At 42.6% G+C, this 21,160-nt stretch overlaps 2 protein-coding genes across 7 annotated transcripts; both read right to left on the reverse strand.

Moving 5' to 3' along the window:
• Nucleotides 1-9: 9 nt before the first annotated feature.
• LOC109195121 (WD repeat-containing protein 19) lies at nucleotides 10-1,752 on the reverse strand. 2 transcript variants are annotated; one of them, XM_019346634.1, is made up of 7 exons: nucleotides 1,534-1,752; nucleotides 1,303-1,461; nucleotides 1,031-1,145; nucleotides 624-748; nucleotides 373-480; nucleotides 228-284; nucleotides 10-97 (listed from the first exon to the last, which is right to left on the reverse strand). In XM_019346634.1, the coding sequence occupies exons 2-6, from the start codon at nucleotides 1,322-1,324 to the stop codon at nucleotides 256-258; spliced, it is 399 nt and encodes a 132-aa protein (XP_019202179.1). In that variant the 5' UTR covers nucleotides 1,325-1,461; nucleotides 1,534-1,752; the 3' UTR covers nucleotides 10-97; nucleotides 228-255. The 2 variants fall into 2 exon arrangements, with proteins under 2 accessions (XP_019202179.1, XP_019202178.1); XM_019346633.1 differs by lacking the exon at nucleotides 10-97 and having other exon boundaries at nucleotides 121-480.
• A 3-nt stretch (nucleotides 1,753-1,755) lies between these two features.
• Nucleotides 1,756-9,457, reverse strand: LOC109195120 (uncharacterized). 5 transcript variants are annotated; one of them, XM_019346629.2, is made up of 8 exons: nucleotides 9,272-9,457; nucleotides 3,335-3,419; nucleotides 3,149-3,232; nucleotides 2,918-3,076; nucleotides 2,646-2,760; nucleotides 2,274-2,483; nucleotides 1,986-2,041; nucleotides 1,756-1,903 (listed from the first exon to the last, which is right to left on the reverse strand). In XM_019346629.2, exons 4-8 carry the CDS (start codon nucleotides 2,950-2,952, stop codon nucleotides 1,855-1,857), a joined length of 465 nt encoding a protein of 154 aa, XP_019202174.1. In that variant the 5' UTR covers nucleotides 2,953-3,076; nucleotides 3,149-3,232; nucleotides 3,335-3,419; nucleotides 9,272-9,457; the 3' UTR covers nucleotides 1,756-1,854. The 5 variants fall into 5 exon arrangements, with proteins under 5 accessions (XP_019202174.1, XP_019202173.1, XP_019202171.1 ...); XM_019346628.2 differs by having other exon boundaries at nucleotides 2,274-2,760; nucleotides 2,918-3,064; XM_019346626.2 differs by having other exon boundaries at nucleotides 2,274-2,760.
• Between the last annotated feature and the right edge of the window lie 11,703 nt (nucleotides 9,458-21,160).

Consider the following 21,160-nt stretch of genomic DNA (forward strand, 5'->3'; position numbering starts at 1 on the left):
GGAATCCCTGGGGGCATATTTCCGGTAGGTTGACTTGTAGCTTTAGTAGGATCTTCCTCTCGGAAGATGCAACTCGGGATGCCACCCCTCGCTGCCCCTATGCCGTCAGGGTTAAAAAAGAAAGTATTAAAAAAAAAAAAAAAAAAGGAAATTTGGACATATTTAAATACACTATATTTTATATATGTACACACACACACACACACACACACACACACAGCTCTCACCGTCTCAATTGCCATGTTTTCTTCGGTGTTAGTGTACAACAAGAAGCGCTTCAGCGCCTGACAGTTGTCCAGAAAGAAAAGAGCCGTTTGAATAACAGGAGTCATAAAACTAAACATGACTGATGAGTGAATTCATTGCTCTTACTCTGCTGTACTGTCCACACTTTTGAAAGAACTTCAGCCTGCAGGTGTTTCTTTTCTCCCTCAAAGTAGAGAGCGATACACTGATAGTTCTCCTGTGTCGCCTCAGAGCCTGATGAACACAAAACCCACCAGCCATGAAACAACAGTGAAAACTACACATAATTAAACAGAATGACACAAAGAGAAAACAGCTCAGGCCTCGAGCAAACACAGCAAAAGGGAAACAGTTCAGATTTCCAGAAACAGGCTGACCGATGATGTCTGCGTAGACCTCCATCTGTTCGTGGTGCTGCGCCAGCTGGAAGGCTTCGTCGTTGCAATGGGATAAAACCAGGAAGTGGATGGCTGAGCCATAGTCGTTAGACCGCAGAAAGAACCTGGGGTGCGCACAAACAGACAAATGGAAAAAAAAAATAAAAATAATTCACCAAGCAGAAACAAACAGAGCTGACAGAAAATGAATGACCACCAATCCTAACAGGAATGAATCCTTAAAGCCTTTAAACATCAAGTACGTCGTGTATTTTCATGTTGCGAGGTAGTTTGAGCTTTACGGACACAGGGTTAACCAAAGCAGAGATCTCGAACGGGCCAATAAAGGTGGGAGTGAGCTTCTTGGATTCCGCCCTGACGGGAACGAAGCGTGTGGAAAGCCATACCTTTTGTCCAACAGCACAGGCGGGGGTGGAGGACCGATGGCGGTCAGCAATGCGTTTATTACGGTCCTTGGTGCATAATAACGCAGCCCGGGTGGCCCTCCATACCCGACGACACCTACGCAGATGCGTATAAAATAAAAATAACACGGTACTGCCAATGTTTTTGTACACTCAGTGCCTGTAATTTGTTAAAGCTGTAAAAGCTGTCCCTTTTACAGTAAATGTTAAAAAAGTGAGTTATTTGTTGGATTTTCAGGTCAGTAAAATCCTACCTGGCAACCATCTTTGCTCCATCGATGCTCTGCATCTCTCTGGCGATGCGAACAGCTTCTTCTGGTTTGTTCAGGTGGTCCAGCAGCACGCGGATCACATTGTCCCAGTCCTTCGCGCTCTCGTAGGCTCGTGCCGAATCCTTGTATCTGTGCGCACAGCTGTCAGGATGTCAGGTTCCCTTTCAGTGATCTACACATCACAGCACACAGGTACACAAACTAACAACCTACTTGCCATCCGCCTCCTTGGCCTTTGCATACTGCAAGTGAATCTTGGGAGAAGAGACGTTTGGAAGCAGCTCTCCCACCTTCGTCCTGAGAAAGAAGCAAAATTGTCAGGTTTTAGTTAATGGACTCAGGCGCAGACCGGGAATCCTTGCAGAGTAGACAGTCAGTTTATTAACACAAACGACACCAGGTGATACTATGTACAACTTGCTGGAGGGAGGGGAGGGGATCCAGGGCTCCGGGGCATGTGAGGGGAAGGACGGAAATCAGACACACTCCAACGAATCTCTCTCCTCTCTCCACAGCGGGGTAACACAAATCCACTCACTCGTCCACCCGGTAACAGGCAGGCAGGGAAAGGTCCGGGGTAGATCTGTACACAGAAACTAGAGTTAACGACGAACAGACGGAAACAACTTTACAGAATTTAACTCACTAACGGCAGAGTGACTGACGCTGATAGCTCAATGATCCAGCGACGAGTAACACAGTGCTGCCGTCTTAAATAGGCCTTGCGATCACCCAGATAGGCAGCAGGTGTGGAGATGGCAGGTGTGTGGGCCAGGGGCGGTAGCCCATAATGAGCACCGCCCCGGCAGGTGAGAGAGAGAGAGAGGGAGAGCAAAAAAACAACAAAACACGTTGCCTAATACAGGATCAGCTGGTGAGGCACAGGGACCATGACAGTACCCCCCCCCCCCCCCCCCCTCAACGGGAGCCTCCCGGCGACCCACCAGGCTTACCCGGATGCAGGCGATGGAACTCCCGCAGCATGCGCTTGTCCAGGACAGCCGCCCGAGGGATCCAGGACCGGTCCTCCAACTGGTAGCCACGCCCCGGGCGCCGAGAATCCATGATACGGGTGATAGAGTAGGCCGGCAGACCATCCACGAGCCGGGGGGAGGAGGGGGCCTGGAAGGAGGGCACAGAGGGCTGGACTGGAGAGGTTTAATCTGAGACACATGGAAGACGTCGTGTATTTTCATGTTGCGAGGTAGTTTGAGCTTTACGGACACAGGGTTAACCAAAGCAGAGATCTCGAACGGGCCAATAAAGGTGGGAGTGAGCTTCTTGGATTCCGCCCTGACGGGAACGAAGCGTGTGGAAAGCCATACCTTTTGTCCAACAGCACAGGCGGGGGTGGAGGACCGATGGCGGTCAGCAATGCGTTTATTACGGTCCTTGGTGCATAATAACGCAGCCCGGGTGGCCCTCCATACCCGACGACACCTACGCAGATGCGTATAAAATAAAAATAACACGGTACTGCCAATGTTTTTGTACACTCAGTGCCTGTAATTTGTTAAAGCTGTAAAAGCTGTCCCTTTTACAGTAAATGTTAAAAAAGTGAGTTATTTGTTGGATTTTCAGGTCAGTAAAATCCTACCTGGCAACCATCTTTGCTCCATCGATGCTCTGCATCTCTCTGGCGATGCGAACAGCTTCTTCTGGTTTGTTCAGGTGGTCCAGCAGCACGCGGATCACATTGTCCCAGTCCTTCGCGCTCTCGTAGGCTCGTGCCGCATCCTTGTATCTGTGCGCACAGCTGTCAGGATGTCAGGTTCCCTTTCAGTGATCTACACATCACAGCACACAGGTACACAAACTAACAACCTACTTGCCATCCGCCTCCTTGGCCTTTGCATACTGCAAGTGAATCTTGGGAGAAGAGACGTTTGGAAGCAGCTCTCCCACCTTCGTCCTGAGAAATAATAAATATACAAAATAAAGTGAAATCCAACCAAGATGATGAGAAACGTGCTGATTGGATGTGTTTGTCAAGGTGTGTTCATATTTGCCTCACCATTTTTTGCAGCGAATGTGGAGAGAGAGGCTGCTTTGTCATAATACTGTCCTTTTTCATAGAGCTGAGCAGCTTCAGAGTATTGCTGTGATAAAGAAAAAACACACACAGATGAAGATATGAACAAGACACACCACCTCTGATCTGTAAATGCAGTCGTCCCATTTTTCAAAGTCTGACAAACAAAGCAAGACAGACTTTGACTAAAATATACACAGCATATGTTGTGTATATTTCGGCTTATAAAACTGGTAGAGACGCAGCTGAGACTCACTCCAACAAGGTTTTCTCCGTTATCAGTCATCATAATTTTACCATCTCTGTGCAAGTCTGCAAATTTCTTTATTAAATCATAAGATTTTTAAATTCATCAAGTCTCTCTGTGCCTGGGTCCTCATCACAAAACATGGCATCACTGTTTTGTACATTTTAACACACATTTGTGAAGGAAAGCAAAACACTTTTTTGAAAAGTTTGTAACAAAACCATCAAATCTGGTAAAGGTTATTTAAATGCTGCAATAGAAGAATTGATTGGAATAAAAAAAAAAAAAACATATCCTAACCTTAATTACTGGAGGAGAATAATAAATGATGCTCATAGTGAGTAAAAAGTAAACTGAGTGCATTTTTTGGACAGAGATTCACTTTTAATGTGTATGTATAATATAATACAGATACATAAAAATATACTCCAAAACAGAAGAGTCCGTGAAATGTACAAATGTATAAAATATTAATAAAAAAAATTATAAAAATGGAGGCAACTTTGCCCATGGTACAGTGTATACAATGTATGAAAATATCTTTAGAGCAGATACTACTATGGCTCTGCAGATTTTTCCTTTTATTTTAACCTCATTCTGACTTAATGCGCTTACTTTTTAATGTGACTTTTCATTTTAGTAACAGATTGGAATTATGTGTTGTAAGATTTATGGGTTTCATGCTTTCATAGTGGTACTTGGGAGAGCTTGACACTTTCTCAGGTGGTACACACTGTAAAAAGTTTGAGAAACACTGATAAGGTAAGTGTATGTGTGCTTTTGGAAAACATTTAAAGCTGCTGTACAGAATGTTTGAAACAAGCCAGCTTAAAACATTTTTAGAATATAAACAGAGCACTCTGCTTCTCTTTACAGCTCCTCACTCCACCAGGGCACCGTTTGGCATTTTCTGATAGTGCGCAAATGTGGTGCATGTACTGCGGCAGTCATACAGACAACTAGATGGTCCAAAAGTTGGCCTACCTATTATTGGCTGAGGTTTTAGTAGAGTTGTGGCTGAACCACATAAAAATATATCATTAATTTTAATCTCCCCAATCAATGATAATTTTATGTTGGAATGTTGTTAAAGAGGGTCAAAAATGTTTCAACCCAGTTTGTTTTGCAGATTCTGTATAGCAGCTTTAATATCGGGAGAACGCAACTTCCAGATTGCATGAGTAAAATTAGGGTTTTTTTCTTTGTCAGTTTAACAGTTTCTGTTTTGCCTTTCACCATTCCCTGTCTGTTTACCTAGTTCTTCCTGACCTTGTACTTTCTCCTCACATTCCCGTCTTTCCTCTCTCCCTCTTTGGACTGACAACCATACACAAATAGATTGTATTCAATTAGATGAAAAAATTACATTAATATGAAAAAAAAATACTATTAAGATCACTAATAAAAAAGTCCTCTCTCAGTGTACTTTCAACCAAAAGGGAAATAACCAAACCACATGTACATCTAATAAAAGATATAAATATTGAAACACTGATCCAACATTATCCTTGATTGATAGCTATACTTTTGTTGTTAAACTATTACTGTAGCGAACCCCCCCGAATGAAGGATGACACTTTACTGATGATGTTTTGAAGGTTTAATGGCAGTAAACCATCAATCTCACCCAGGGCTCGCAAAATTTCAAAATCCCTGGTAGCCCTTCGGGCAGGGACTCTTCAGTTTTTGGTAGCCCAAAATAAATTTAAGTAGCCCGAATAAAAAAGGGAGCAATTTTTTTATGTTTTGTTTCCGTTACAATATTATATAATATTGTAACGGAAACAAAACATTAATCAAAAAATTGTTGAAACACAAATTACAACATTGTATAAAAATTACAATCATCAACTCAAATACTTGGTTCTAATTGAACAGAAATTTCTATGAACTTGTAAGAACTGTGTAGAACATGAATCAGTCTGTGTCAGGTCCTGAATTTGAAATTTCCACTGAAGTCACGGATAAGAAGCAAGTGGAACCAAGATCTAGGCCATTTGCTTTTTGAAGTTTGCAAAGACTGCTAAATTTTGCCAGTGGTAGTTCACTCTTTGCAACATAGTAGGCTGTTCTAAACAGATTTTTCAGGTTGATTATTAGTATGTTATTTGCACTTGGTGTTTGTTCTGGGAAAGATATTGCAGACTGAGCGATAATGCATTTCTTGCATTTCTCATGGGTTCTAATGGGGGCCTTTCTTAAAATTACTGGTCCCAGTAACAAAGGCACTTGTCCACTCAGAAATCGAGGGAAACCAACAACACACCCGGCAGAACATTATGTTATTTACACGGGTGCACATAAGTGGTCCGCATTCGCTGTCAAAATAAAAGACACGCACCAGATAAGAAGTTGCAATGCACGTTTGCGTCCATATAAAAGGCACTGTTTTTGTCTGCTAGAGTGGGATTTTCACGGCACATTCTGCACCAAATCTCCGTGCGTTCATCATTTGTTCGAAGCCAGCTCACCTCCTGCAACCACTTTTCCGAGAATACGCGCTTCTTTTGTGGTTCTCCATCTGACATTTCTTTGGAGGTGGAGGAACACCAAAGTAATTGCTTAAAGGAGCTTCTTCGACATCTTTAAGAGTTCTAAACAAATGCCTGTCCTCCTCCAGAAAATTATGTACGCAAACACGCGTTGCAACTTCTTATCTAGTGCGCGTTTTTTATTTTGACAGCGAATGCGCACCTGTGGACCACTTATGTGCACCCCTGGTTATTTAGCTTGTCATATTGCAGCCACAGAAATTCTTTTGTCCATGAAACCATAAAGCTGCACTTTCTTTTTGCCTTATAGTCTGATTTGTCATAACTTTTCCGTTTTGTGGTAAGCTTTCCTTTGGCTGTCACTTCTTCACCCTGACCGGTCTTATTTGGCTCAGCAGAACTAAAATATATATCCTGCTTCTTTTACACACGCACTCACATAACGCTCAGCGATTCTCTGCGCGATCAACCTCTCACATGTTTAAGCTTCTTGCGGGAGATTTCACTTGTCATGTTCGCATAGTAAGCTAACGATTGATAAGACGATGTCAGAGGAATTGGTGCGCAAATTATCGTCACTCACCAATCAGTACTGTCTCTCTATACACAGTTCGCACGATTGCAAAGTGAAAGCAAAAAACAAGCGCAAATTCAAATGCAATTTCAATATGTCACATATAGGGCTGCTCGATTATGGCAAAAATGATAATCACGATTATTTTCTCTGAAATTGAGATCTCGATTATTTGACGATATTCATTTAACAATAACAATGTATTGAATAATGGCTTTAAAGATTGTCAAAAATAGTATAAAATAGTGTGCAAATACTGATTACAGTGCAAATGTTTGCAATATAAAAAATAAAATGTAAACATCTATGTTTAGTGAACCCATAATGTTTCCACACCACTGAAGGTTTTTTTTTGTACCTCTCTTTTCAACCAACGGCAGTCACTCTCCTCTCCAAATAACTTCTGCTTAGCTTTCCGAGCTTCCCTCTGTTAGCTCCTCTTAATTGTTGTGGCGCGTGTTTGAAACGCAGAGAGGTGCGCTCGATTTGCCACACGGAGCAGCGCGAGAGTAAAGCACGAGGGAGGTGCTAATAATCGGCTCAGTCATTTTTAATGATCGTTGAAAGCCCAGTAATTTAGATTAAAATTCGATTAATTGAGCAGCCCTAGTCACATATTGACACTGACTCACCGACGCCAATGACATAATTACCCAGCTACATTTCCAAAAGAATGCAAAAGCATTGTCATATATTTTTCCCTCCTATGATAGCCCGACGGGCAGGGCAGGGATAGATTCTGGTAGCCCGACTGGAAAAATCGCTAGCCCCGGGACGTCGGGCTAGCGATTTTGCGAGCCCTGTCACCGTAAGAGCTGGGGATGTATACACAGAAACAGCGTGTAAGCAAAAAAAATCCACACTCTTAAAATCGTAAACCTTATAACGCGAAGTACGTTTCAACTAGAGCTGGGCGATATAAGATTTTTTCATATCACGATATGTTTTTTTCATTTCAGGCGATAACGATATATATCACGATATAAGCCAAATAACTATATTTGTAAGATTTAAATGTGCCATTGCTCACAAGTAAAATGTGAAATAATTAGCAGCTTGTTTTAATTAAAATATTTATTTCCCATAATAAGTTCAACAGGGTAGATGTACTTAAGGAACATGAGACTTCAGTTTCAGATAAATAAAGGCAAATATTGTAAACTACACAAAAGGCAGCCGCTAAAGCGTTTAAGTTTCAAAATAGAACAAACAAAACAGACTACTAAATTGTCAATTCCACTTAGAAACAAAATTTTAATTCTAAAAATAAATCTTAGGTCGCTTTACAGAAGAACAGACAAAACTGACTAACCTTTGTCAATATCAAATAAACTGAGAACTAAAAGGAAATTCTCAGGCTACGTCCACACGTACACGGGTATTTTTGAAAACGGAGATTTTCCGTTTTCGTTTTAAAAAATAATCCCGTCCACACGTAAACGCAGAAATGAAGGAAAACGCTGCTAGGAACATGCCAAAGCAACAGGTGGCGATATATTCCTAACCGTGTAGAAATGTTGGTCAATCAGAAGTCTAGAAGCCTCGGTAGGAAATAGTAAACAAAGATGGGGCGTAGAAGCAGAACCAAGTCGTATGTGTGGAGGGACAGTAACTATGTGTGTATATGTAAGCATTTAAACACTGCAGAGAGTACAATTAACAGTAACAGTATTGTAGAAATTCATTTCACCGAAACAATAACGTGGCGCACAGTGTGACGTCAAAAAAGGCGCACACCTTTGACGCTGCGTTTTCTCCGTTTTTCTTGTCCACACATAAATGCAAAAACGGAGTTTTCAAAAATATCCACCCTGGCAGGCGTTTTTAGAAATCTCCGTTTTCAGTGACTGAAAACGCTGTTTACGTGTGGACGAAAGGTGCAAACGCATAGAAAAATCTGCGTTTTCAAAAATACCCGGGTACGTGTGGACGTAGCATCAATCTCTCCTTGTTGTATAGCTTAGCTTTTCAAACGATTTTAACAGTTACTTTAGTCTGACAAAAGCCGAATGACGAATTAGCGCTTTCAGTCAGAGATTGAGCATGCACCGCTTTATTGTATATCCAGACTTGCTTTCGGCACAATTTACAGTGCGCGCTACTCTGTTTTTTGTCAGACTTGAAATAGCCGAAATACCTTCACACTACGGAACTTCTGTGGCCCTTCCGTTTGACAATCTCTCCAGCATTGGAACCATCATCTGTTTTTTCTTCGGTAACCTTCGCTCACGCTCTCGGTTGATTTTTCTGTAGTCGGCAAACTCATTTCCTTCATTACCTGGGCTGCACGGCTGCAAAAACAAATACACATGTGCGCCTTGGCGCTTGTGCTGTACGTAACAAGTCATGTGACGTGACGCTGCGGCTGTGATTGGTTCGGCTCTGCGCTACTTAATTTGGATTGGCTGTTCTTTTTTTTTTTTTTAAGAGGACAAGAGAGATGAGGTCTATCGCAATAGTTTAATTTTTCTATCGAGAAAAAGTTATTTCGCAATACATATCATTATCGTTTTATCGCCCAGCTCTAGTTTCAACGTGACATTTAACAAATGTAGCCTCTGTCACAAAAACATCTAAACATGTCCTTATTTATGTCATAAACATACCTTGTGCCTCTATCAAGGGGACTGCTAATGACAAAAGAAATCTCCATAGGCTCCATTAAACCATCACATTTCAAACTCCCGCGACTGCCACGGTCTGTGCCCAGTTGATGATCATACAGTCCAGCAGGTGGCGATAATGCACCAGCGTTATCCGCCAAAAAGAAAAAAGAAGAAGAAGCAGAGTTCCCGCTTGATTGCGTTTGTTTCTCAGTTTTTCGCTGGCTCATCCAAAGGTAAGTGACTAGATAACTTTGATCTGAGTTCAGTCAATCTTGAGTTTAGCTCCTGAATGAAGTTTGCAAAGAATGCAAAAGCATTGTCATATATTTTTCCCTCCTATGATAGCCCGATGATGAGCTAAGTGTAATCAGAGTTTCTGTTATTTTATTAGTCTGTTACTAAGCCCTAGTTAGCATCTTTGTGTCACTGTGTGGCACCTGCACAGTTTAGAATTGCAGCTTGCTAACCAAGCTAGCTAGCTAGCACCACCACCAATTATAATAGTCATTGTACATATACAACTAAATTGTGGGTGCTCCAACTGTGCATGAAAGATAATACAAATAGTAAGACAGCAGGCAGACATTAGAAGACAGATTTCAGGCCTAGTGTGAGTGGACTGAGTGATGAGGGATACTCAGATCATGGCTCAGATTTCTGGGTGGGTGGACAGGAGTGGGGTGTGGGGGGCAGTGTTTGTTAAGAGTAGGGATGGGTATCGTTTAGGTTTTATCCGATACCGGTGCCAAACCGGTACTTTTGAAACGGTGCCGGTGCTTAAACGGTGCTCAAACCGGTGCTTAAAGAATGGAGAACACAAAATTGTCCAAAAACCTCTCATCTTCAGCTGTTTTTTTTGTAAAAAGATAACACGGTGTGAGGTCTCGCAGCAAGCTATCAAACACGGCGCATTTCTCGGCTTTAAAAAAAACCGCTATGCGTGGCCAGATGTTTCATCAGATTTGAGGTATGTTAAGGTTCAGATATTGAGGAGGAATCCAAAAATAACCACAGATCCAGCCGGGTGCAATTAGACGACATTTTAATGAACACATGTGTGAGTTCAACAGCCCAATCAGTATTGAACTATCTTACAATAGTCAGACAAAGGTTTTATAGGGTTGGGAGTGATACTGCTCCCCCCCCCTCTCAGACACAATACAGCATACGTCAATGCAAAACCACAAACGTTCAGTTAACTTTGACATAGTTTTAAAAGAACATCTTCTTCGGCCCGACCCCAGGTGCTTCCCCCAGCTCGCCTTCGCTGTCGCTTATCTCTGGGACATCTGGTGTACTTCCTGGAACAGACTACCACGTACGCACCCCACTTTGCAGTTATAGCAAAACATGATTAAACTCTTACCTATATAAATGAGTTTCTCTAATATGTGTGTGCGTGCACGTGCGGGGGCGCGTGCACGCACCTATATCATTGCTCTGACCTACATCATATACCCACCTATATCATTGCTCTGACCCTCTCTAGAAATGCCAGCTCCCACTTGAGAACACACATGCTTGAGGTTAATCACACCAAAGTATCAGTGAGCCTAAAGTTGATCAACGGCAGGAGAGAATAAGAGTGCGAGCAGAGCTCAATCAGCACTCCTCCCTCACCCCTGAACCCAATCATACCCGGTGAGAGACCCCTTACACTTGTGAATCTCTAGTGGTCTGTCCCTTTCCTGGGTCCCTCTCCAGTGGAATTCAGGCCGCCTGCAAAGGAAACAAAACAGCTTTTCCTCCTACAGGTCGCCAACTTACTCTGTTCCTCAATTGTTCTTTTTTTTTCAAACTTGGTTCAACCTATTATGTTTGGGAGTCTTTAGTCAAAAGCATAAACCTAATTATCTTCTGACTTTCTGACTTTTGTTCCTATATAATCTTAAACATCACTCATCTCAATCTACAGCATTTTAACAGTCTTACAGCACTGCTGTCATATGTTTCCTGTTGTTCACTCTCTTCAACATCCTGTACTGTCACAGCTCTGGCCTAAAATCACCTTTCACAAGAAAAATCATCATAACCACTTATTCTACACCAGGATCAAAGAAAAAACAACCACTTTAATCACTAAGTGTAAGCACATTATCAATAGCTCCTAAGTAAATTTCATCATAGCTAAAAGCTGAACTCTAACTGTATTTTAGAACTCACATTTCCTGTGTTATAACCTGTTTTAATATATCATTTTATTTCATTTTGCTGCTCTTAATGTTATGATACACTCTAATTTATACTTTATCAGACTTAACCAAAATATATAAGCTTTCTCCCTTTGCTTCTGTTTTAAACAAAAACTTGGTCACTTCAACAAGCATTTGTTATTCTATAACTGCATTTTATATAATAAGACTAATTTAGAGCTGCATGTGTTATCTCAATATTTTACATGTCACACAGTTTAGTTACACGCCAACTCCTATTCAGTTAAATGCTAAATGGATTTCAGGCCCTGGGCCTCAAATCAATACTGTCATGTGTGTTGATGAACTCCATATGTCTGTAAGCGTGCGCAGCCTTCAATGCTCTGTCATCTTGCACAATAAATTGCTCGGACCTCGCGCCGAACAAAGCTTCTGACCTTCAGTTATGGACTTGAGCAACATTTCTTTAATAAGCACAAAATGCAATGTGTATGAAATCATTCCTGTGTATGTAATCTTCAATGCTATTCATTCGGGTCAGTGACACTTTTAACATCCTCATAAAAAGCTCTCCTCTACCCCAGAAATAAATCTATTTACTATCTGTTTCTAAAGCCTACATTATAACAACTTATTCTAAAAGTCAAAAGAAATCCCACATTTTCTACTCCTAAAATCTTCACTGCTCTTCCCCATTATTATTATTCCCACAGTTTCCCTTTAAGTTTGGTGTACAACTTCTTATCAACACAGCATTTTATCTTCTAAACCGAATTCAGTTCATTTTCATCCTTTAACTTAAACATGAACATAACAATTCCTGCCTCAGTTTTACCATATCTAAAGTATCACAAAAAACCCCACTAAATCCCTCTCTTTTTTGACACATCTCATGTGGCAAAAAACTCAAAATGCTCCACCCAAGCTTAGGAAATTAAAAGGAAAAAAGGTTAGTCATATCATTTCTCCAAACAGCTCAGCAATCCTCCTCTCCGGTATTTTGCTCCGGCCCTAAAACCTGTGTTTAAGGAATAAAATCAATTTAATCATCATGTCAAATCTTCTTGAACTCCTGCTCCCTTCGAAGTCTGGATCCTTGGAATTTCCTGGAAACAAAACCTGTACTTTACATATCATACTCAACTCCCTCTTTATGATCCAGTCTGTGTCATGACAAAAATAAACTTAAACAGAACTGTTATTAATCCTATGTTACCTCAGTTAATGGTAACTTGAGTTATATCAAAAAATGTTTCCCTTTTAGCATTTTATAATGTAATAACATGGTCTAACCCAAATCAATAAAACAGAAATTCACTCAAAGGAACATCAGCATCCCCAGATTTAAGTCTCCCACTTGTCCTGCTTATGGCAAAAGCAAAACAAAGCATCCCCTTTCTTTTCCTCACATGGTAAATTTGTCCACATTTATTCATCCCCACCTTAGTCCAGTCACTCACATTCACTCACACGCATCCACACATGATATTTTTGCTGATACTACAGCCTTCTGCGCACGTCATCAGATGCTCCACATCAGCAAAATGAGCTCAACCATTTGTTTTAATTCGTTTTCCTTTTTAGGAAAATAGTTCTCTATACTTTTGACTGGATTGAATCGCTACAATCCTTTTTAGACAGAGCCTCGCCGCCAATCAGGTCTCCTCCTCAGCCAATTATAATCTGTAAAGCCCACCTGATTTTTGTACTCGGTAATTTTGTCAGCGCCATCAGTTCACCCCCTTTCAGGCCTGCTTAGAACAAAAATGAAAAAAGAGAGCTGATTATTAGCTCATCAAAGTACAAAACAAAATCACCTGACAGGTTTTTTCTGAGTGCACTACTACAAAAATTTCGGGCCCCTCTCAGACCTATCCATGTTTAATCAAACTCCCTCTCTTGAAATAGAAACAGCCTCAAAAATCTGAAACAATCTCAAAGTTCACCCGTTCACTGCAACCTGGACCTCATCACAAGCTGCACCGTTTTACACACAACAATGTCTCAGGCTCAGACTCAGCCTCAGATATAAGCCCATTACACAACATATCCTCCCTAAATTATAAATTTCCTGTTCACATCTGCACCTCTGAACAGACCTGACCACCGTATCGTGTTACTTTACCATTATATTTCACCAAATGATCCTCAACAGCCACCTTTTCTTCTGTTAATTTCCATAACTCACTCCCCTGTCATTTAACCCCTTTGGGTCAACTTCAACCTCAAGCTTTAAGTCTATTTTATTAACCATTCACACCATTCTATCACTCATACAAGTAGCAAGCTGATCTTCATTGCATATGTTTGTGTGTGTTATTTTTGCATATATGGCTTCACAGTCTCACAGACACCTTTCCAATTCTCCAGTTAAACAGTCAGTTTTCTCCTTCCCCGAATTGCTAACCCAAATTTTAATTTCCCACCTTAAATAAAGCACTCCTGGTCTTCAGCCAGGTGTTAGGGCCTGTTTTCCAGGTTCATGGACACATGATTCTGTGAACAATTCAACCAGAAACTTGCCTTAACTTATCCACTGATGTTAACCTACAATTTCCTTCCGACCGCGGCATCTGGAGAACTGGTCCGGGTCTGCTTTACTCCTGAAAATAACAAAACTAAGACATTTTCATTATTATCACGAGTGCTTAAACGACCCACTTCTCTCTCTTTCCTGTCACAAATACCAATGATGCCATGTTTATGTCATAAATATGAATATAAGCGTGTTCTTCCTCGTTACATTTCATGTTAATTGAGTGTAAGCTGCTTTCTTCGTTGCATTTTATGTATTCATATTTGATTTATGCATCTTTTCACTGAGCTTTAGCTTCAAACTATCTCACTTCTGATTCATTTCAAAAATAATTTCACATGTAACAATTTGTGTATGTGTGTTTTCTATTCATTAATATAGTTGTCAGTTATTTTTTGATTATTTTTACCTTTTGTATTGTTTACCTCTTTGTTGTGATGTGGTGGACATCCCTAAACAATCATGAGTTCCGGCTTCAATTTCAATCCAATCATATCCTGTATTCTCGCAGTCAAACTTGTCCAGCTTCATCTCTCACTGGTACTTTTTCATTCACAGTGTCCTGTTCGGGCTTCAAAGCTCCAACAAACACAGTCTGTTTCTCCTCTATTTTGAACTTTCAGTATTCTTCTTCAAAGTTAAGTTCCAGTCTGGCAAAATATCCCGTTCAGTGCCTTCAGTCTTATTTTCATTTGCTCTGTTTTCTTCTCCATTCATCTTTTCAGTCTTCTCTTCCAAGATTGCTCCAAGCATGGCAAATATGAGAGTCAGTGCCTTCCAGCAGACACATCACACTGTTCTTCACCAGCATGCATGTTGCATCACGTGCTTTCTGTCATACTGCTGGACTCCTCAGTCGTCGTCAGTGTTACTGCTTTCGCTTGCACTGCTTTTAGCTTCAGTTAATTCTTCTAGTCCACGATGTTCTGTCGGTCTTCATCAGGAAATTGACTGTCCTTTGAGTTTCTTCTCAGTTTCAGGGACAAAGTGAGAGGTGAAGCTATAAATTTTTGCCAAAAAGTGGCCTGTTTTTCCCAATTGTTCCTCTATCCTTTTTGCCGGTTACTCAAAGTCCCATGTTGAGAGAAGTCCACCTGTATTGGCACACTAAAGCATACAATTAATCTTCTTTTCATTTCTTTTTCTTAAAACCTCCATTTGCTTCATCTGCCTCGAGTTAACTCGTCTGTCTCTCTATGTTCTTTCTTTACACCCTCAGTTACCTTTTATGGGCATGCGTTTCCTGTCCCAGACACACACACACACACTTCCTGTTGCTGCAGACTCTGCAGAGACTTTCTGCAGGCAACAGGCAGACTCTGTCTCCCTTTAAATTTCACAGTCTACAAACAATCAGTAATTCTACTAAATCTTGATCTAAAAACAATACACCTTCATTTCACTCACACACATTTAAATAGAGCTCTTTCACACATCAGAACAATTAACACTTCTTCACACACATCACCATTCTTTAGGTCAATTTTGTAGCATCAGTCACACAATAATTTCTTGAGTGGGTGTACCAAGTGTATATACTTATGTGTTTTCAATCAGAAAAAATAAACTCAACCTCTCATAACCTCACTCATGGATTTCTTGAATTAAAAGCACTTTCAAACTTTAAAACATCCTACTTTACATTAGTGGTGTGCGATACTGCATATTTTGGTATCGATCCGATACCAAGTAAATACGGGCCAGTATCGCCGATACCAATACCGATACCGATACTTTTCAATAAATCAGGTGGATGCCTCATTGAATTGCTAAATCGCAATTAATTTTCATGACCTTAAGTGTTTTTTGTGATTTTTCCTTTTGTATTATTAATTACTTAAAACCCAGGACATAATTAGGAGAAATAATTTATTTATAATTAAATAAAAAATGCTTTATTATTGTGGCGGCCGTGGTCTGCGATGCTGCTGCAGATGAGGTGGACTCACCTTCACTGCATCTACAATTATGCCTCACCGGCTTAAAACCTGTGTGCTGCTTGTGCTGTTGTTGTTTTTGGTGTTGATGTGTACAGCTGGCAGCAGGAGGGCTGCAGCCATTGAATGTAGGCTACTGTTACAGCAACCGGGTGATCACTGTAAGGGTGGACAGCGCGCGGCTCGGGGTGAGCCGGAGGCTGGCGTGCCAACGGGACCTGCCAAGCTGGAGATGGAGGTCGAGGTGCGCGGGGGTCCTGCCTGAGGGCGGCATGCTGTCCGCTTTGGCACGCAGGCTGCATGGTCCTGCGTGCCGGCCGTCTGCCCAGCTGCCTCTGAGCCCCGGCTCACTTCCACTCCTGCTCCGCCGCCTCTGCTTGCCATATGGGTGGCCATCAGGCCTCCGCTGGAGGCACGGGCGACCGCTAGAGTGGACACTTCGCCATCGCTGGGCCGGGGCATGGGGCGCCGATGGTCCGGGCCGATTCCCTCACCCGCTCGCGGGGTGGGGTGAAGCGGGCGATGGGGGTATGTGGCAGGGCGTGTTCTGCGATGCCGCTGCAGGTTTGGTGGTGGTGATGTGTACGGCTGCAGCTCCTGCAGCCGTTGAATGTACTGTTACAGCAACCATGTGATTATTGTAAGAATAAATGATGCGGCGAAGCATGAAAATGCCATCGGGTCTGCCGTGGTGGCGATCCTTTTTTTTTTTCTTTTTTTTTAATCTTAAGTGCACGCAAACCAGTAAACAAATTAAAACAAATAGTGTTGATAAACTATAATATGAAAATTACAATTAAAATTTTCAACAACAAAAACAATTGGTAAAAATATAATTAATATGTAAACAACTTAATAACCTCCAAAGTGTCTAAGTCACGTGACGTGTCAGCGCAACACCGAAACATAAGAGAGGGGGGGCGGGGGGAGCAAAGTGTGCCTGCTCTCCGCTGACACAGGAGCGGCTAGTCCAGCGACCTGGCTGTTTCGTTTTTGCCAAAAGCACAGCATAGCAAACAAGCAGAACTCAAAGTAAAGAATCGATCTAACCAGGCTAGTATTGATCCGATACCGATCCCGACTTGGGATCGATACTATCGATATTTGGATCGATCCGCCCACCACTACTTTACATCACAAAAGAAATATATTTCACACTCCTTTATTTCATACACACTTTTTAAACGTTCTAACCTCTTTCAGACGCCATGAATCGTCTCACACACACTGCCTTTTCTCTCAAACAGAGTCACTCAAATCAAATACTGACAGCATTCACACGGTTAAAATTCCTCAAAATACGCTTTCATATGAGTATTTTAGCCATGCTTTTTTAGCCATGCTTTTCATCATCAGAAAGAGCAAGTCAAAGAGAAAAGAAAAAACTGAAACCTCTCATCATCCTCACGGCTTCTCACCACACACACATAACTAAAAATAAAACACACCACCATTTATTACTCAAGAGAGGTTACTACAGAAAAATATATAGTGGTCTTAGATACTGTACAATACACTCAATCTATATATATGTCAAAACTCAGTCAATGACTATCCATCCACAGTAATGAATTCAAACTCTATTTATACTCTCGTAATACGCAAAACCAGCCTCTTAATTACGGGCATTTAGCAATATTGGCAAACAATAGTTATAAAGCTCAATACTCTCGAAACTGAAACCACCCTCTCTGCGCGTCACCGCTGCTCATTTGCATTTACACACACCATCAGTGCACATCCGGCTGTGCATTTCGGACACAGAGACTTCTCTCACTCAAAGATCTCTTATTTTATATTACACAGACGTCTTTTTAATTACAACTGCACAGATTTTAGGCCTTATTGCTCCTACCAATTTCGATAAATTTACCATAACGGCTCCAACCGATAAGTCCCAGACTTTTTGTGCTCAATTCACCAGGGCAGTCCCAGACTGTCCTGTCCAGATTTCTAAACCTAACTCAATTTGCCAGCATGCCCAATCAAGCGCAAAAATAGGAGACTCTAACTCCTAGCAATTTTGGAGATTCCCAAGTCCTCCCCCGCTGTCGACGGTACTATCCCTACTCTTCAGGGTAGGTCAAGGGTCAGCGTCCTGCCCAGGCGCAAGCGTTACCAAGGAGAAAAGTGCGCTTCTTAAGGGTCCCAGACTCCTCGTCCTAAAGTAATTTAGAATAATTTGAAACAACAATCTACACCCAAAACAGGATTAAGATTGAGGCAGATCTCCCATTGTGGACATAGGGGACTCTAACCCACAAAAATGACCATCACACGTAGACCAAATGACCAACGGGACTTGAACCCACACAATGACCAAATTCCCTATCATTCTAAGTTCACTTAGCAGTCCAACTGCTTTCTCTTTTCATTCCTTTATTCTCATTACTCAGTACTGTCACTTATACTTCATTATCATTACTTCAACCGGTAAACTTCATGAAAACTTCACCAAAATCAAAACAGACATTCACCAGTAATTTTCAGTGAGTAGACTTTAATTTGACATGTCCAATCTGGCACAGTTTGGAAAATTCAACAGGTATGTGCCTTACCTTTGGATAAGCCGGCTTGTCACTCACTTTCAACCACTGACTCGTATCTGCCCGTCTAATCACCATGGACCCGGGATCTCTTCGTCTACACAAAAATTCCCACTCTCACCGGACGATGCCCCCAAATGTTAAGGTTCAGATATTGAGGAGGAATCCAAAAATAACCACAGATCCAGCTGGGTGCAATTAGACGACATTTTAATGAACACATGTGTGAGTTCAACAGCCCAATCAGTATTGAACTATCTTACAATAGTCAGACAAAGGTTTTATAGGGTTGGGAGTGATACTGCTCCCCCCCCCCCTCTCAGACACAATACAGCATACGTCAATGCAAAACCACAAACGTTCAGTTAACTTTGACATAGTTTTAAAAGAACATCTTCTTCGGCCCGACCCCAGGTGCTTCCCCCAGCTCGCCTTCGCTGTCGCTTATCTCTGGGACATCTGGTGTACTTCCTGGAACAGACTACCACGTACGCACCCCACTTTGCAGTTATAGCAAAACATGATTAAACTCTTACCTATATAAATGAGTTTCTCTAATATGTGTGTGCGTGCACGTGCGGGGGCGCGTGCGTGCTGTGTACTGCGTACGTGTCATGACCTCTCTCACTATATGTGTCTGTATGTGTGTGTATGGGTGTCTCGCCCTTAAATGCTCTCTCATCTCACCCGTTGCACTTCTGACCTGTCCCCAGAACAGAGGCTCATCCTTACATGTAATACCCTAACTGGAACTATATATGTAATATGTTGAGTAAATGTTTAATCAAGAGCCTCTACTAAAAGCTTAATACAGTTTCATAACCTACTCACAGTACTTGCACTCAGACTCTGCTTTGTTTCACTTCTGCAAAAGCATGTAACTTCAAAAACATGTACTTCCTGTCGCTGCAGCTCAGTTTTCTCACCCACTGAAGACTCCAGTGTAAGAATATAAAAACATTCAAAAGCCTTTAAAATTATAGATTCAACTCAACAGTTTAAAGTGGTTCTTCCTGGACCTGTAATAAAGACTTATATAATACCAATATATTTGAACATCTGAATGCATCTGAATGCAACCTCACTATTAATAATGAAATGGTAATGATGATTATAAAAATAGCAGCAAAAATATCTTCCTCTTCCTGACAGGTGTTACCTCCTTTGACAGGATATCACAGTATCAGCTTAAAGCACTTGTTGCAGGCTGCTGAGTTTGCATCTTTTGCTGTGAAGTACAGCCAGACTTTTGATCACGTCGCCTTGGGCATTTTTAATCTGTAGCTCTGCTCTAAAAGAACGTACGTACCTGGTCCCGCCTACTATCCTCGGAAACGTAAAATGATTGGCTAGAATTGGCTCAGAAAAAAAAAAACACCGAGGGGGGGGTCACGCAGACCCCGGCAGCGAGGACCCAGGTCTCGTCGTGAAACAGGGCTCCGGCTCGGGGTGGGGGTGCATGGGGGTCAGGCGGACCCCCGGCTATAGCGGGTCTCGTCACAGCGTCGGACAAAGGCACCTAATCGGCTGTAACCCACCATCGATCGCGTAAGTTACGATGGCAAACCTTGGGGTCTGGAGGGACCCCCAAGCGCCACGGCAACAACTCTCAACTTCACATCATCATCATCATTATCATCATCATCATCGTCTCCTTCTCGAGAGTGTTCGTGTAAACCGGCCTCAGTGAGGACCTCGGACTCTCCGTTCCTCCTCGACCTCCTTCCTCCTTCTCCCCCATTCTCCTGCTCTCCGCAGGCGAGCGCTTAGCCGGATGGGCCCCGGGTTACGCATAAACCGGCCTAAGTGGGGACCGCGGGCGCTCCGTACTCCGTGGGTACTCTATGACCCCTTAGTGATCATGATGGCGTATTTCGCCACCCCAACCCACATTCGTAAGTTATGATGGCAAATACTGGGGTCTGGAGGGAACCCGAACCACCGGAGCAAACATTTCTCAACTTCACATCATCATCATCATCATCATCGTCTCCTTCCTCCTTCTCCTCGGTCCTTCTACCCTACACTTGCAAACGCTCAGCTTTACAGAGGGTAGTCTTCACGTAAACCAGCCTAAGTGAGGACCTCGGACTCTCCCTGCCTCCTAGTCCTCCTTCCTCTTTCTGCTCCGTTCTCCTTCTACTCGCAGGAGAGCGCTTAGCCGGATGGGCCCCAGGTTACGCGTAAACTGGCCTAAGTGAGGACCTCGGACTCTCCCTGCCTCAGCATCCTCCTTTCTCCTTCTCCTCGGTTCTCCTCCGCCTCGCTTTCAGACGCTTAGCTTTGCAGAGGGCAGTGTTCGCGTAAACTGGCCTCCATGAGGACCTCGGACTCCCCCTGCATCCTTGTCCTCCTACCTCCTTCTGCTCTGTTCTCCTGCTCCTGCGAGCACTTAGCTGGATGGGCCCCGGGTTACACGTAAACCGGCCTAAGCGGGGAACTCAAACTCTCCCTGCCTCCTAGTCCTCCTACCTCCTTCTGTTCCGTTCTCCTGCTCCTCGCAGGCAAGCGCTTAGCTGCTGGGTCCCGGGTTACGCGTTAACCGGCCTTCGCGAGGACTGGGGGTGCTCTCTACTCCGTGGGTACACAGTGACCCCTTAGTAATCGCGATGGGGTATTTCTCAACCCCAATGCACATTCGTAAGTTACGATGGCAAACACTGGGGTCTGGAGGGACCCCGAAACGTCGGAGGAAACAACTCTCAATTTCACATCAT

Source organism: Oreochromis niloticus, linkage group LG17, assembly GCF_001858045.2.
Source record: "Oreochromis niloticus isolate F11D_XX linkage group LG17, O_niloticus_UMD_NMBU, whole genome shotgun sequence".
In the NCBI taxonomy this organism is placed as follows: Eukaryota; Metazoa; Chordata; class Actinopteri; order Cichliformes; family Cichlidae; genus Oreochromis; species Oreochromis niloticus.